This window comes from Sordaria macrospora, chromosome 5 (genome assembly GCF_033870435.1).
Source record: "Sordaria macrospora chromosome 5, complete sequence".
Classification (NCBI taxonomy): Eukaryota; Fungi; Ascomycota; class Sordariomycetes; order Sordariales; family Sordariaceae; genus Sordaria; species Sordaria macrospora.
In genome coordinates, this window is record NC_089375.1 from 1,726,122 (window position 1) to 1,743,063 (window position 16,942).

Consider the following 16,942-nt stretch of genomic DNA (forward strand, 5'->3'; position numbering starts at 1 on the left):
AGAAAGGGAGGACAGGGAAAGGCAAGGAGCCGAGACGCGAAGAAGAATAGAAAACCAGGAGGGAACACGGATAATGACCAAGACAAGGAAGAAGGCAAGTCAAGGATAAACGACAAGGACGAAACAAAGAATGTTTGGCAACGTGTTTGTTCGCCCGAAAAAGAGATGGAAAAGGGCAGACAATCAATGAGCGGCTTACGTGGGCTCACTATTAAGGCGACCATAAATAGCACCGCGATTAAGTATAGCAATTTAAGTTGTTCCTATACTAGGGCACGGTAGGTTCGAGTAACCCTTCGGACCGGACGTCAGGGTTTAAATGCCCATGGTCGGCATCGAGCTTTTCAAATCGGCCCCGGAGCCGGGATCGGTTCCGATAGAAGTTTTCAACAACGGTATCTATATGCGGAGAGGACAAATTGGGGAATAGCATCGGGTGCAGTATCCGACTTGACGACATGGGCCTTCCCATCAAATGACCAGACGGGATATGTACCCGTTGGTGTATCCGTTGATGTGTTTGTTTGGGGTAAAGGTAAGCAACGGCTCAAGGTGTTTAAAACCAAGACTTCTGGTGCGTACAACCACGTGGAACAGACACGTCTAGGGTATAAATGCGTACTGAAGAGTCATAGGGATTACCGGTACCGTACAATCTCGTGAAATCCGGAATCAACATGCAGGGTTAAAGGTATGCCAGTTGCGTTCGACAACCGCGTACCGGTACATACAGCCAAACGCAAATGGCAGATTTTCCAACCCTTGCGTTGCCGAACCGAACCCTCAGTTTTGGATTTCCCAAGTTCATACAATATCAACAAACAGATCAAAAAAAATTTAAATTTTTTTTTTTTGGTGTACCGACGACAGCCGGCACACAGGAAAGACAAACCCCATAGCCCAGCGCCGGGGGGAACGCGACCCCTATTCTTCCCCCCAAGTCCCCTCTACCCTCCCATCAAACGATCCCACCTCCAATATTATCCCCTTCCAGCTTTCACTAGCTGCTGCTCTGCCTCGATCCCAGATGCCAGCCAGCTTCTATCTGAAAAGGTCGAAGAATATCGCGTTTCCCACAAAGATTTTGAAAGTGAGATCTTTTGGTTGTGAACCCTCATACCCTCATATGTATTTGTTCGAACTACCATATTGGTGAAGCTCGTTACGTCTTGTGCTCGGGACGTTCCCCTATAAGGGCATCGCCTCGCTGAGCGATGTCTGTTCAGAAATGTCTGAAAAATCCGTGCTTCGAGTTTGTTTCGAACTGAGCGAGTGTTGCTTAGGTTTCGCAGTGGTGGTTGAGACCGCTGCGCTATCCTGACAGCTGGCAGCTGGTGCTGGGCACGGGGGCTTGTCTTTGGTGGTGGAAGGAGGGGCTGGAAGAAGGGCTTATAAACCTAAGGTACTGCTGGTGAAGAGCTGAGGTGAAGGCGAAGGGGAAGGGGAAGGAAGGTGTGGGAAGTGCTACAACATACCTCTACGTGCGAGTGGGCGCATGGAATCTGAGGGGAGGAAGGAAGGATAGGGCGACCACCGACCGGAAGTGAAGGAAATATCACGATGGACAAGACATCACAGGAATAGCGATAAAAGGGAGTTCGTCTTGCGATTAGGTAGAAGCTTGGATAATCGCTACCTCGTTGCCGCTTCATAGGTCCGTCCGGTGCTTGAAGATTAGGTTGTCCGTATATTGAACCATGGAAAGACGAAAAAACACCTGCATGGCAACTCAGGGAAAAAAAAAACAATGAAGTCCCATAGAATTGCCCGGCATCTCCTTACACCGATATGTTGGCCTGGCAGAGCTTCGGGATAAACACAATTCTATCGATGGTCTGCTTTGCCTGCCAAATGAGATGAGATAGAGGACTTGATTGGGCATGACATGACACTCGGCGATATCTACATTAGTTTTCTCTTCCCTGGATAACAAGAGTGGTCACATCCCGTCGTCGGTTTGTTTTTCACTCGTGGTTCATACGAGGAATATCGGTAATCCCCCTGCTAAGCATTTATAAAACACTTCAAAGAAATTAAGGGTTATGCAGTGTTGTCATATATGTTTTCGTCCTCATTTGGACGCTGTTGTAACGGCTGAAATTAGTCTTCTAAACGGGTTTACATGCATAACATATTGCCCCTCGGGCGTGTCTTGTTGGCCAGTTCTAGTTCTAGTTCCCCTTCCCACTGGTAGTTTATGACCACCTTGCAGGGAATGTGAAATGAGGAAGACTGTTGTTCTCAGGAGATGCATGCCTCATACCTAGCACAGAATGCTAAAGTATCTTCCAACCAGCACAGCAGGCGAGCGGACGTTAGCAGGCCAACGCGCCTCTCGATTGTATCGTATTGGGCGGGGTTTCAGGTAGGACCCGAAAAGATAAGGTGATTTAGCTGTAGCGGTCTTGAAAATCTGTAAATGATTGAGGAGTGCTTTGCCCAGCTGTGGTCGAGTGTCTTGGATGTGGTTCTGTTCGTGGAAGCCTAGTATCACAAGCGTCAACCTTCACGGACCAGAAGCTGTCATAGAACGTAACGAGGAATTTGAATCTTAATGGACATGATCTTTTTCAGTCTAGGATGCACGTAGTCTTTGAAACTATCACACTACTTTTATCCCCTATGTTATGTTATGCAGTTCATTATGAAGACCCTTCACCTTCCAACGCCCAACTTTGAACAATTTGTTTGCAAATTACAACCTTCTCTTTCAACACCTAAGAGGCCTTTACCTCCTGCCGCCCTTTCTCTCCTCTCTCCTCTCCTCCTCTCTCTTCTGTCTCTTCCTACTCTCCTGCGCAATCATGTCGCTCAAATCCTCATCATAATTGCTCGCCCACTGAGCACCCGGTCCCTCCTCTTTCCTGCCAGCCTCATACCTCTTTCTCAACTCCTCCTTACTCAGCCCGGCCTGTGCCGCCAGGAGATCTGGATCGAGTGCTACCTCGACATCACCGGGCTTCTTCCTCTTGCGACTATCGTCATCATCTCTCCCAAGTACGGGCACAGCAGGTCCAGGTCCACCACCCGGCCTGCCAGACGCCAATTCGTACGTCTTGTCGGAACCGAAGAAACCTTCGGCGCGTCTCTGCCTTTCGGGAATAACCTGGTACGCAGACCTCGGCGCAGCGGACTCCTCCGTCTCGTAGCCACGCCGTGTCTTGCGCAGGTCGAACTCGCCCGCCATGCTGCTCTCGACGGGCTCGCCACCAGGGTGCATGCTGCTGGCGTAGCCGGAGGGATGTCCGGCGTCGAACTGGCTGATGGAGGTCTCAGTGCCGCCGGGCGGAATGTCGCCGTCCTCTTCCTCTTCCTCGTCTTCGTCCTCCTCGTCGGACTCTTCTTCTTCTGATTCCTCGGCGGGAGGCTGGAGCTCGCCCCAAAGTGTGCGCTCGACGGGCTCGCCACCGACAGCAGTGGCCGCGGGTGCTTGGAACTGGGGTTGTTGGAAGGGGGCGGCAGCGCCTTGTTGACCGGGGGCCATGATGCCGAAGATGTCACCGCCGTATAGAGGACGGTTGTACTCGTCCAGAGGCGGCTTGCCCCACTGTCCGGGTTGGAAGCCCCATGAGGCGCCCGGCGGTAGCGGGGCGTTGAGGCCGGGAATCTTGAGGGTGGGGTAGGATGGGGGAGGACCGACACGCTGTTGCTGGAGAAGCCATGGGGGAGGGAAGCCGGGCTGCATGCCTAGTGCTTCCCTTAACGCATCGCTAACCTCGCCGGCTCGAAATACCTTGTAATCCGCCTCCCACTCCTTGCCTTCATAATAGACGTCGCCAAAACGGGTGAGGTCTGGTTTTGTTTGGTGGCGGAAGAAGGCATCGTAGAGCTTTTGGTAGTCGATGTCGAGCTTGCCCATCTTCGGTTGCACACGCTCGCGCTGCTTCTGCTTGAGAGTCTGCTCCGCTTGCTTCTCGAGGACGGCATCGCGCATCTCTGTAATGCCGGTCTCGGCGATGAACTTTGGTAGCTTGAAGGGCGGCTTTTCGACACCACGTTTGCTGGAAAGATACTCTCGCTTGAGTGACCAATGGCTGGGCACGGGAACGATGTTCCTCTGGGCTTTGATCTGAACAAGCAAGCGGGGATCTGGTGATGAAACATCTTGCCATTCGACAACCTCTGGGTTCTTGACCAACGCCTTCAGCTCCGCAATGGAAAGCTTGTTCAGCTTCTTGCGCTTCTTCTTGGACAGTTTTCCTGCATCCTCCTCCTCGCTGGGAATTTCATCGTCTTGGTCGAAAAAGACTTCACCTTTGTTGCCCGCATTTGCTTCCCTTGCCACATCGTCCTCGTCCAGGCTCATACCAAACTTATCGAAGATGTTCTTGTAGGCGGCGAAAGCGGGGTCCTCGTCGAAAGCGGAAAGTTCGACATCGACTTTATCATCGACAGAACCATCGACCTCAACCTTCTGGGGTGAATCTTCCTTCTTGACCTCGGAATCTGCTGTTGTGGTCTCGTTCTTCGCGGATGTGTCTTCGTTGGCAGTCTTGTCCTTGACGTCTGTTGTCGCCTCGCCGTTCGTGGTTTCGGTTTCGGGAGCCTTGGTGCCATCCTGTATCATGTTAGCAAGTGGGCATAATAGGTAATAGATACCAACACGTACCTCAGCCTGGGCCTTCTTCTGTTCCTTCTTCTTGGCCCGGCGCATTTGGTTCTTGGTCATCTTGGTGGCCGCCATCTTGACCGGCGGTTGAGAGCTGGATGCTCTCGTGTGTGTCTAAGTGGTGTGTTGTTTTTCCGATGAATCCAAAACTGGAATTAAGGTTGTTAATGTACGGAGGCCGTTGTCTTGGTCGTATTCGATTTGACAAATGATAGTGACGAGGATATGGTGATAGTAGCAAGTGGACGATAGCAAGAAGTGGACCGGTTCTCGAAGTACACTCGCTGCAAGGCGGCGCGAATGCGCGTTGCTCCAAAAGTTTCGAGCTCCAGCGCTGCAACGCAGCGGCGGCCTGGAACAGTGTGGCTTGCTAGTGGTGACTTCAATGCCCAGACTTTGAGGCTGAACAGACACCAGAGGTGGCGCAGCCAGCTTTGCACCGTTGATGATGCAAGTGCCGCCAAGTGCCCACCAGTTGCTCGACCCCTGACCTCTCCCCTGACACTAGCGGCTCGTAGGGGTTCTCCTTGCCCGTGGAAGCATTCCAAGCCGGGATTGGAGCGCCAAGGAACGAGGACGGTTCTTATCAGTGAGCGCCTGGATCGCATCTGACCAAGGGGAAATGTTACAGAAAGTGCGGTTTGGGTCTGGGGACTCTTGCAACACCATCTGCCATAATCATAATACTTTTCTTTTGTGCTTTCCAGGTTACACGATAATCTCTGTACACCATACTAGCTGTCCATACCCTACCTACACTACTCGTACTCTAGGTACTCGCCATTCCCAACAATTCTTCGAGGCAGATCCGAATTGGCCATGATCAGCGTCATCCTGTGCTAGACTCCAGCAGCGCGAAACATCTAAGTCAGGAACGGAACTCAACTCCCCGCCGGCGGCTTTCCATCATCGCAAACCCCCCTTCGAACATCGGGACGAACCACCACATTTACCACCTTCTCTGTCTCTTCAGACATCGCCAACGCGCAATTGAACGATTGCCATGGCGCAATACACAGCTTCGACTGGCTCGTCCTTGAGAGCTTCCCCAAACCTCCGACAACACCATGTCGACACCAGCGCGGCCCCAGATACCACAGAAAAGTTCCCCGAATTCGATACATCACAAACAATAAACGGCTACCCTAACGGTAACGGCCGGTATATAAATGCAGGTGCTACTGCGCCCTCGGATCAATGGCGGCCGAGAAGGGAAAGCAAGGTGACGTGGGCTCCAAGAGACCCCCCAGGGCCCGCAAACGCCTACTCGCATGGCCATGGTCATTCTAGGCAAAGGAGCATTAGCAATGCGATACATAGGATGCGCTCGGGGAGTATGAGCCAGAATGCCCACGAGATTGCGGAGGCACTTCGCGCGCCAGTATCCTACAAGCTAATAGTATGGACATCTATCTTTACTTCTTGTCATAGTTCGGTCCCAAGCTAACCTCACCTCTTCTCCATAGGGGCTCTGTATGATGTGGTACTGGTCCTCGGCGCTGACCAACACATCTTCGAAATCGATCCTCACGACCTTCGACAAACCCGCGACCCTCACGCTAATCCAGTTCGCCTTTGTCTGCTCCTACTGCCTCATAGCCTCCTCGCTGGCCTCGACGTTTCCCAAGCTGCGCACTGCCGTGCCCGCACTCAAACACCCAATCCGCAAGCCCTCGCGCGATGTCATCGTCACTACACTTCCTCTGGCGGCCTTCCAAATCTTCGGCCACCTCCTCTCTTCGTCCGCGACCTCCAAGATCCCCGTCTCGCTCGTCCACACAATCAAGGGTCTATCCCCCTTATTCACCGTGCTCGCCTACCGGTTGATCTTCGACATCCGCTACCCGCGCGCAACCTACTACTCCCTCGTACCCTTGACAATCGGCGTCATGCTCGCCTGTTCCGGCAAACACTCGTTCGGCGAGGGCCAATTCCTTGGCATCCTTTATGCCCTCATAGCCACCATCATCTTCGTCACCCAAAACATCTTCTCCAAGCGTCTCTTCAATGAAGCCGCCAAAGTCGAGCAAGAAGACGGACACAGTAACGGCCACCGGTCCAAGAAGCTCGACAAGCTCAACCTGCTCTGCTACTCCTCGGGCATGGCCTTCATCCTGACTTGCCCGATCTGGCTCTGGTCCGAAGGCTTTTCGATCATAGGCGACTTCCTCTGGGACGGCTCTGTCGACCTCACCAAAACACCCAACTCGTTCGACCATGGCCGGTTAACGGTCGAATTCATTTTTAACGGCACCTTCCATTTCGGGCAAAACATCCTCGCCTTCGTTTTGCTCTCCATGGTTTCCCCAGTAACCTACAGCGTCGCCTCCTTACTCAAGCGCGTCTTCGTCATCAGCATCGCCATCATCTGGTTCCGCTCGCCGACGACTAACGTGCAAGCCGTCGGCATCGCCCTCACCTTTCTGGGACTGTACCTATACGACCGCAGCCAAGAGAAGAACAAAGCCGATCAGCGCGCGCGTTCGCTTTCCCGCTCCAAGATGGACGAGTCCATCCTCCCGCTCAATACCAAGTCAACAACCACCTCCGAAACTAATTCTTCCATCTACCAACCCTCAACCCTCAACACGCAAATAGGCGGGTATGGATATATGCCGTCACTAGTCCAGTCATCCAGTAATGCCGACATCGGCTCCAACAAGAAAGATGATGGACCCAACCCTTCAGCCTCGACAGGAGGGAGACAAAGAGGCGCGAGCATGGCCAGGCCCCAAAACGGGGGATGGCTGCCGCCGGGGACGAGGCAGGAACATACGTGGAGGATGGGGGATGGGAATAAGAATAGGACGGAAGCAGTAGGGCCGGCGGGGGTTGCTGTTATGTCTTAGGAACCTTAGGAAGGGTTTTGGCTACCTAGACTTGGCTACTTGACTTTTGTTGTAGCTTTGATTGCTTCGGTTGTTTTTGTATAGAAGAGGTGTTTTATTCATTTATTTATTCTTTCAAGAAAGAAAAGAAGCAAATGGTGTTTCTTTCAAAGCGAACGGGGAAAAGGAAGAACAAAAAGCGAAGTGCCAAGTTCCGGAATGATATCAAACCTCGACTTGGATACCCCGAACCATGAATAGATTTGCTATCGTGAATGTCGTGAATATTGTTACTTCTGCCTACTCATTGGTACTGGTTGTGACGGTATCCAATACTCGTCAAGGCTACACATTGATGGATCATCAAGACAACAAAAATCACTGATTGGAAACAACAGTGAGAAAGAGAAAGCCATTTATCCAAACATATACTCAAAAAAATAATGCAAGAAAAAGAAGTCTATATATACAACAAGAACCATCGCTACATCCATCCGTAACGACCTCATGCAAAACCAAGCCCAGCTAAGTCCAGTCCAGTCTAGAACAAAAAAAAAAAACGCCTGTACTGTGCCTGCCTGCCTGCCTGCTTGCCTGAGCCAAAACCCATTCCATCGCCAATGCAATATAGGTTCTTTCTGTCACTGTTCTATCCATCTTCTCCGGCATCTGGTATGCCAATTGTCAACTGTCAACTGTTCCTTTTATAATCCCATCTTTTTCCTTTGCCTTAGTTGCAGAGGGGCGACATCATTAACGATGAGTGCCGGCCACTTCAGCAATCTCAGCCTGCTCGTTGCGCTCCTTCTCGTCGCGAGGCTTGTCGTGTCGCGAGTACATCTTCCACTCGAGCGAGTTGGACCAGTCCAGCTTGCCCTTCTCGACTTGTTGGCGGGTGGTGGTGAGCATGGGTTGAGGGAGGCCCATTGATTCGAGGAAGGCGACGGCTGTTGTCGGGAGGTATTTGTTAGCTTCTATCCGGACAAACAAGTGGAAGTAGGGGAAGACATGGGATGAACTGAGAATGGGGTGGGTATGTGCAATGGGGGTGGGGACAAAAGACGGGACGGTAATAACTTACTCTCCTTCCACTCAACCTCCTTCCTGTTGGCATCCCACTTGAGCTCATCAGCCATGATATCAATAACCTTGGGCAGGGCCTCGAGCGCCGCCTGGGCGTTCAAGAACGCCAATCTCGTGCGACGAGCGAGCACGTCCACGGCCGTCTGGGCATACTCGTGGCGGACGGCGTACCGGATCTCGCCGTCGACAAAGGGGTAAAGCTGGGCGATGCGCTCGCCCTTGGCAGGGAAGCGCTTGTCGGTGGCCTTGCAGAGCGAAGCGACGGTCCAGGCGCGGTCGCCGTAGCTCTCGGTCAAGTGCTTGGCGACCTCGGTCTCGACGCCAAAGTGCTGGATCAGGTGGATGAACAGGGTGCGGCTGAAGCCGTGGGCGCCGATCAGGCGGACGCAGTGCGTCTGGCAGGAGCCGTCGAGGACGGCCTCGTCTTCGACGTGCTCGGTGCCGCTGACAAGGGGAGGGTTGGCGATGGGCTTGACGGGCAGGTTGAACTCCTTGACGGCGGCGTCGACGCACTCCTCAGCCATCTGACGGTAGGTGGTCCACTTGCCGCCGGCGCAGGTGATGAGGCCGGAGGGTGAGATGTCGATCAGGTGGTTGCGGACGAGAGACTCGGTGTTCTTGGCCTTGGGATCGCGGACGAGAGGGCGGAGGCCGGACCAGGCAGCCAGGACGTCACCGCGGCGGACGTTGATGTCAGGAGAGAGGTAGTGGCTGATCTCGTTGAGAATCCACTGGATGGACTTCTCATCGGGAAGAGGGTTCTTGGTAACAGTCGCGGGCTCGTCGGTGGTGCCGGCAATGGTGTTGCCTTGCCAGGGAAGGAAGAAGATGACTCTGCCGTCGGAGGTGGACGGGTCGATCAGACCCATCTTGCCGGGGCTGTAGTAACCGGGGAGGATAACATGGACACCGGAGGCAGGAGCGACAATCTCCTTGCAGTCCTGATCGTCCATCTTGCGGATGCTGTCTGTGAAGGGACCGGTGCAGTTGATGATGCACTTGGCCTTGATGGGGAAGGGAGTGGCCTCGTTGCCGTCTCTCTCGGAGATGACATCCTTGAGGGTAGCGCCGCAGAGCTTTCCGTTCTCGCCCTTCTGGAGGCTGGTGACCTCCATGTGGTTCACAACAGTAGCACCGTAGAGGGCAGCAGTCATACCGATCGAGACGTTCATGCGGGAGTCGTTGTGGGCACCATCGTAGTAGACAAGGGCGCCAACGAGATCGGTCTGCTTGAGCATGGGGAAGGCATCGATGGCCTTGCTCTTGGTCAAAAAGTACGAGCTCTCGATGCCCTCGGAACCAGCCAGGAAATCGTAGAACTTGGTGCCCGCCCAGTAGTAAGGAACCTTCCACCACTTGTCGAGCGGCAGCATGATTGGTAGCCACGAGCTCAGATGGGGAGCCGTCGTCAAGAAGTACTTGCGCTCCTTGAGGGCCTCCTTGACAAGCTCATACTGGGCGTAGTCCAGGTTCCAAACAGCCTTTTCGAGATAGCGCACGCCACCGTGTACCAGCTTGGTGCTCTTGCTGCTCGTGCCGGAACTGAAGTCATCTCGCTCGACAATGGCGACCTTGAGACCGCGGGTTGCGGCGTCGAGAGCCACGCCGGCACCGGTTGCGCCAGCTCCGATAACAAGCACATCATATTCGTCCTCCTTGTTGCCAGAGTTGCTCTTTTTTAGGTCGGCAATCTGCTCGTCGCGGGACTTGACCTGGGGGAAGCGAGGGAGCTTGAAGGTGCCGTCGGCGCCGAAGATAGGGGGAGGGACAACGGGGCCTTCGTAACCGGGGATGTTTCGGGGCTTATACATGTAGTAGAGGGAGCCACCAGCGACACCGGCCACGAGAGCCGGGGCCACCAGCTTCTTTGCTCGCAATAACCTTGACATTTTGCCAGCGGTAAATTAAAGAATATAGTATAAAGGATGAGGTGTGTAGGTGTTTCAACTTCTCCGAAGAAGAGTCAAAGAGAGAGAAAAAAAGTTTATATCGAGGGGCGCAAAGTAGTCGAACGGGTAGGCGGCAGACTATGTCTAGTGGGAGGTTGTAGAATGCAACGGTGGTGTTGTCGAGACAGGGGGATCCACCAATGACGCAACCAGGAGGATTGGCGGTTCGGGTTGAAGTTGTCACGAAAAAGAGTCGAGGCTTCCTTTCTTTGCAGAGCTGAGTGAGGAAAAAAAAGACACAGAGGTTAGCCTTGGTATTTATTTGACTCTTTTTATTTTTTATTTTTCCAAAACAAGAAAACCAACAATGAATCGAGGGGCAGGACATTGATCCGGCTCTCCTGGTTTGAACGTGTTTTGTCTTGGCCCTGGCCGATCGCGATGGGAACTACGCAATTAGGCCCAATGTTGCTGGAGATGAGTCGGAGATCTCTACTCTGTTTAGTGAGCCCGAGCTGCTCGTCTGGCCACTGGACAGGACTGACAGGGTCAGCGGACAGACAGCCAGGTCAGGTACACGCGGGGGCGTGGAGACATACCGACGATTACACCGCTGGCGATGTGCACTTCCTGTTTCTTGTTGGGCAGTCCAGTCCCTCCGCATGGAACATGTGTTGCCAAAGAGTCTTGCTCCAAGAGAAAGAGAGAGATTACCAACCTGTTAAAGACGGGAAGTGTTGTCATAGACTTTGAGAAACTCGCGTTGACCCCAAAGAGCGAGGTCTGTCTTGACAGCGAAGAGCCTTGTTATGTTATGGTCCGAGAACTGGCTTGGTTGCTTTGTCAAGCTTCTAATAGTGTCGTGTCTGTCTCCAAGTAACCGCAGGAGGAAGTACGGATATTCGGAATCTTCTTTTGGTGGTTGATTCTTGGAGGTAGGGAGGGCCTGTGTAAGACTGGATGAACTATTGAAGAGAGACAAAATGGGATGATGCCGAAAAGAAATTGTGGAATCTGAAGAAACCGACGAAAGGTCGGACCTGTTCAAGAGAGCGGCGGCGGACATTCTGGTATTTCTCTTTTATTCTCTCCTCGGGCTTCGGATGAATGCTGTACCTTTGACAGACAGCCAAGCCACTTCCTTTTTTTTTTTTTTTTTTTTTTTGTCTTGTCATCTTTCAAATTGACGATTGACGCGGCTGCTGTTCTCCAAATTCGCGAATGAGAGGTAATGAGCATGAACACCCATGTCTGAAAAAACGTCGAGGAGGTGTGGTGTAGAAAAAAAAAAAAAATAAGAAATGTGACCGGAGAGTAGCCCGTTCGGGATGCAATTCACATTCTTCCATGTTCGAGCTGGCCCCCTCATCTACCCCCCGCCGGGAAATTTTGTTAGCTGCCCCGCGAAACAGTCACTGAGACAACACCCAAATGCCATGACTGCATTAACAGTGGTGTACGCCTGTCACTCAACGCTGTGTGACCATGGAAGGCAAGTGCGTCCAGCCAACCAACCCCCCACGCGACTCCCTCGTAAAATTTATTTTATCCCCTGAAGCTAGAGCTACACCTCCCTGTCTTTGACCTTCCCGCCCGCTTGTGTTCATGGCCCCGCCGGTCTGGCACACCCTCCCGAGTTTCGGCCCCCCCCCTTCCATTCAGAGCTTCCAACTGCACCACGCCCCCTCTCCTTTCTCTTGAAGAATTCCAGACTGCTGCTAGGCTGTGAGAGGCAAAGCCGGGGAAGCGACTCTTAGCCTAGTGTAGAAAAAAGGAGCTTCCCGTGTCAGCTTTTTCGGCGCTTTTCCTAATCCCGTATCCCGCGTCTTCTCCTCTTCTGCTCTTTAATGTCGAATGATACCATCGGCGAAATTCATACAGTCAGCCTTGATTTTCCGCCAATGAGGGGGCAGCTGATAGGTTTCTTTCGATTTGATGTTAAAACGACGGGCAGTGAAGAGGACAGAAAAGAAAGAAGCTCAACAGAACTGAAAGTTCTTCATCCCTCCTGTCATTATCATCCGCTGCTGCTGCCCGACGGGAGCTCGCTTAGAATGACATTTACTGTAGTGTTTGGGGCCCCACCTCTATAAATTATGCGGCTCCTCCCGGCCTTTCCAAGGACGTCCTTACGCGCTTTAAAGTGTTTCTCGGAGTATCTTCCTCTTCCTGTTCAGTTGGATTCCATATGACCAACTGAAGATTGAATTCTAGAACTGCTCCTCAAATTATGATTTTCCATCATATGAGCCTCCTTGAGTCTTTTGCCCCATATCGGTACCCATCTTGGGTTCGGATTGGGCTTTCAAATATTGGCCGTTGATGGAGTTTTACTATGAACAATAAAAAGAAGTTGTTGACGTTCAGCTGATTGCGAAGAAAATTCCATTCTTGTCCATGGCTGGCTTCGGTTCATGTGAGTGAATCATGCATAACATTGAACACCATTCAGCGCACAATGATGTTGCGGGTCCCGTTGCATCGAAATTGTGGGGGAAACCCACCACGCGAAACCGGGCAAGGTGAACGAACGGAGGACGGGGCCGCGGAGGACATTCGGAGGTTGTTTGGACTTCAGGGTTGGCCTCGAGAACTCAACCCCACGACGATGACGGCCCTTCAGACGGTGATGGGTTCCATCATGCTTTTGATCATGTGTTTTGTTCGGATCGACGATCGTGAGGTTGATTCCATCGAGATGGCCATATAAAGTATAGTGCAGGCATCGCGGGAGCTGGTTTGGAGTCCTAACTTCTCTCAACGTGTGGAAGGAGCAAGATTTTTCGCTCCATATAGGTAGGAGCTTGATATGGGCTAAACCTATCTTTGTGTCTTTAATAGATGACAACTGATCGAGGTGATGTCTTAGCTTATGGTATTCGTGGGCAACTCAGCCGGGGTAGACGCCGCCAATGTCCTCGGCGATCTGAAGGACCAGCACGATGGACTTAGCACCGGTCTGAGATTGCTCGCGGGAACGGGCGTCGAGGGTCTTGACGAGGGCTGCAAGATGAGCGCGGTTATGGTCGGAACAGATGAGTAGAACTAGAGGTATGGACATATTTTGAGATATGGATCCCGCATACGGACAGTTGTTCTGGCTTTGAGACCAGCGGTTGTGCAACGCATCAGACGGATGTAATCGAGGCAAGCGGAAGATGAGTATATGACAGAAAACGAGGGACAGAAGTCAGCTAACAAAGCATTGAGAAGATTGCTTGAATGAGATGCTTGCCGGGAAGAATAGTTCGGGTGAGAGATGCAGTGCAGCGATCTGGATTGAATACAGCAACTTGGGTAGTCTAGTGAAATAGAGGAGGATTGACCACGTCTACCACAGCAAGCATGAGCATATGGACGAAGGACCATGACGTGCCCATTCGAAGGCTGATGTTGAGCCTCTGTGGACGGAACTCATCGTGACTCTTATCAGGAGTAGGGACTACAGAGATACGGGTGGGTGCTGGGAGCAGGAGGTAGGGTAGCTTACCCCTTTTTCTTCCCATGTCAAGTAAACAAACAAACAAACAGTGCCAATTCGAAGGGGGCTCCTAGTAGGGGGTAAGAAGCGCCGTCTCTAGAGCTGCTGGAATCTCAAATCTCGCAGACTCTCACGTAAAATTGCCTGTCATCTCTATAACTCTCGAACTACACCGAGCCACCTCGAACCACCTCGTTCTAACCGCTCATCCACCTCGATATCCAGGAGCATACTTTCACTGAGCAAATCCAGCTATTCCTATCACCCCGTTGTGTCTTCTCAATTTCCATAGCCCGCCTTTCACATCGGGAATCAAAACGAAGCTTCCGGCTATAGGAAATGATAATGCATTGTCAGCTGTACAGTATTTACACACCACCCAAGTGTTAAGCGCCCCAAAGCATTCCAATGCCACCACCACTGTCCTCTCCCCCGATCCTCCCAGACTCGTTTAACATGGTCGATATCCGAGAGACCGGGGGAAGATTCTACCCCTAAGCACAAATGGAAATGTGGGAAATTTATGCGTTGGCAGAGGGAGACTGAACGTGGCCCTTGCCGTTGTAGCCCTCGGAGGTGAGACCGGTGAGGGGGTCGGACTTCTGGGCCTGTTTTGTTTATGTGTTGTTAGTTGATCTGTTTTCTCACAAACAGCTGCTGATAAACGCACCTTGAGGAACTCGTTGGTAGCCTCCTGCCACTCCTTGGTCATGGTGGAAGGAGCGGGCTTGGCGAAGGAGCGCATGGTAGCGAAGATGACGAAAGAGAGGAGGACACCAGCGGCAGTGTAGGCGAAGACCTTCTTCTGCTCACCGGGAGGGGGGAGAGCGCGGGGGCCGTGGGGACCGAAGGCGATGTAGTAGGCTGCGTTGGGAGAGAAGTGCATGTCAGTCTTTCTGTGGTCTGGACACTGCGTATGTCTCTTGAGACGACCTCGATGGTGATCATCATGGTGTTGCTTGTCGTCGGAGCTTTCCCTCCTCTTCTCCTTCTCCAAATGTAGCGCAACCATGAATTTCCTCGGCCTCATCCCAGCTTCCCCGCCACACCCATCACAGCAATCAACCGATAACCTCCAAACTGGCAAAATCCATTTCCGACCAACGATCCCAAAGCTGTTCTGGAGCTCGTGAAGCTTGTTTGAAGCTCGGGGTTGTCGCAGAGTGCGGGTGACGGGGGGAGCTTCGGGGGCGTTTGGGGCGTTGGTGATGCAACTAGCTCGGAGCTTGGACGGATCGAGCTCCACCCGGCATTTCGCCAACCTTTCTCTTCAACCTCAGCTTTCTCACTTACCAGCCTTCTTCTCCTGGAGGGTAAGCTCGGCCCAGTTCTCCTTCATGCGGTCGCGGAGAGCCATCCAGAGCTCAGCCTGCTCCTGCATGGGCATCTGCTCCCATCTCTTCTCAATGTTGGCGAGGGTGGGGTTGGAGATGGCGGTGGTGGAAGCGGCGCGGACGGCGACGGTGGGCTTAGCGGCGCGAACGGCGACGTTGCGCACGAGGGCCGAGACGGTAGGAGTGCGAAGCATGGTGACGGCGGTTTGTCAGGTCAGAGATAGTCGGGGAGGATGGAAGTCGGGAGTGGAGATGGGTCCAATTGAGTCGCCCGCGTGCGTGGTCGGAGTCTGGAGCTCGTTCGTCGACGGTGATTTTGTGCGAGGAGTGAAGTCATGCAAGGACGAGCTTTTTTTTGGGCGAACGGGATTCGTAGGCGAAACGGGCTTGCGGCCTCAGCTCGGAACTCGAGGAATGGGGATGGCCTGATGCCCACTTTCCATTGTGAAATGCAGTGCCCGCCAGTGGGAAAACACCCCCAAACCAGAGCGCTATCAGACTGTCACAGCAAGCTTGGGGCCCCGTATCTTCCCGGAGCCAATTCACGGCAGGCTGTCCAGGGCTGCCTGGCAAGTGTCTTTTGCGAGTCTGGCGCTCAGAAACGGAGCCCCGCACCTGCAATCCCATACCTTTGACAGCTGGCAACGGACCGCTCGGTTTCCACACCATGGACGTTTTGTCCTTTTGAGGTGTTGTTGACTTTTGGATGATGACGATTCGTGGCTAACTGAAGCGCAACTAAGAAACGGAACTCACATGCCAGATGTGATGCTGCACTTTAACTCAACCCGACATCTTCAAGGTCTCACAAAGATCATTGTTTGCTTTCCCAGAGTGGGATACACGACAGGGTCTTTAAACCCATCGAGACCCTAGAGAGATGTCGAGCTATTCGCCGTGAGAACAGTTGAGATCGACCAAGCGTTGTTATTCGGCAGAACGGAAGTGAAGCCGTGATACTGCTTCTCAAACCCCTTCTCTCAATCTTTCATCATTTTTGAGTAACCGAGGAATTGGACCAGCGTTGCGTCAACATTTCTCTCTCAGAGATGCCTTATGCCTTGGCCCATGAGGTTATGGTATATGCTTTCTCATCTTCATGCTAATATTCTATCTCATTCCTTCCTCTCGGTCTCTTGCTTCTTGGTTTCATACGGGGAGGGCTTGGCCGCGGGACTGTTGCCATGTCAGTTACTCAATCTTGACAAATTTCAATATTCTAAAGCTCATCTTCTCACCCAAGGTTTAGACCTTCACGCTTTTCCTTCTCCGCCTGGAGACTGGGGGCAAATGTGTAGTATCCTGCAGAGATGTCAGGTCTCATTCTTCTTATATATCTAAATCAAGGAGGTCGAACCATTTACGATGCCAATGGTTGTTACCAAACCAATGGTGATGATTTTCTTGCCATTGAGCATCTTGACTTGTTTTGGTTGTTGACTTTTATGTCTTTTGGTTGATGACTGTCACTCAGTTGACCGGATTGAATATCAAACTCTAAATTCGATCTGGACCTTCCGCAGTTCGAGAACGCCGAGCCCCTTGCAAAGCTTCCAGCGTTTCGTCGGGTCCGTCCCTGCAACGGCAACAACGGTAGCACACGGCAGCTCCATCCCGCCGGTGCACTGTCTGTTTAACCCCGGCTCGGTGCATGCAAGCAATGACGCGTGGGCAATTGAAAATCATTAAACACAGCCAGCGCACAGACCACTTGCTCT

The 16,942-nt window shown here is 52.5% G+C and overlaps 4 protein-coding genes across 4 annotated transcripts; 1 reads left to right on the forward strand and 3 right to left on the reverse strand.

The window, feature by feature from the left end:
* Positions 1–2,555: 2,555 nt before the first annotated feature.
* Positions 2,556–4,943, reverse strand: SMAC4_04169 (uncharacterized protein). The gene is made up of 2 exons (XM_066090069.1): positions 4,610–4,943; positions 2,556–4,558 (listed from the first exon to the last, which is right to left on the reverse strand). The coding sequence occupies exons 1-2, from the start codon at positions 4,682–4,684 to the stop codon at positions 2,729–2,731; spliced, it is 1,905 nt and encodes a 634-aa protein (XP_065947155.1). The 5' UTR covers positions 4,685–4,943; the 3' UTR covers positions 2,556–2,728.
* Positions 4,944–5,257: 314 nt separating this feature from the next.
* On the forward strand, positions 5,258–7,745 carry SMAC4_04170 (uncharacterized protein). Its single transcript, XM_003346690.2, has 2 exons — positions 5,258–6,008; positions 6,076–7,745. The coding sequence occupies exons 1-2, from the start codon at positions 5,613–5,615 to the stop codon at positions 7,456–7,458; spliced, it is 1,779 nt and encodes a 592-aa protein (XP_003346738.1). The 5' UTR covers positions 5,258–5,612; the 3' UTR covers positions 7,459–7,745.
* An 83-nt stretch (positions 7,746–7,828) lies between these two features.
* SMAC4_04171 (uncharacterized protein) lies at positions 7,829–10,463 on the reverse strand. The gene is made up of 2 exons (XM_003346691.2): positions 8,519–10,463; positions 7,829–8,384 (listed from the first exon to the last, which is right to left on the reverse strand). Exons 1-2 carry the CDS (start codon positions 10,407–10,409, stop codon positions 8,191–8,193), a joined length of 2,085 nt encoding a protein of 694 aa, XP_003346739.1. The 5' UTR covers positions 10,410–10,463; the 3' UTR covers positions 7,829–8,190.
* A 3,770-nt stretch (positions 10,464–14,233) lies between these two features.
* SMAC4_04172 (uncharacterized protein) lies at positions 14,234–15,544 on the reverse strand. Its single transcript, XM_003346692.2, has 3 exons — positions 15,184–15,544; positions 14,561–14,754; positions 14,234–14,498 (listed from the first exon to the last, which is right to left on the reverse strand). Exons 1-3 carry the CDS (start codon positions 15,416–15,418, stop codon positions 14,412–14,414), a joined length of 516 nt encoding a protein of 171 aa, XP_003346740.1. The 5' UTR covers positions 15,419–15,544; the 3' UTR covers positions 14,234–14,411.
* Between the last annotated feature and the right edge of the window lie 1,398 nt (positions 15,545–16,942).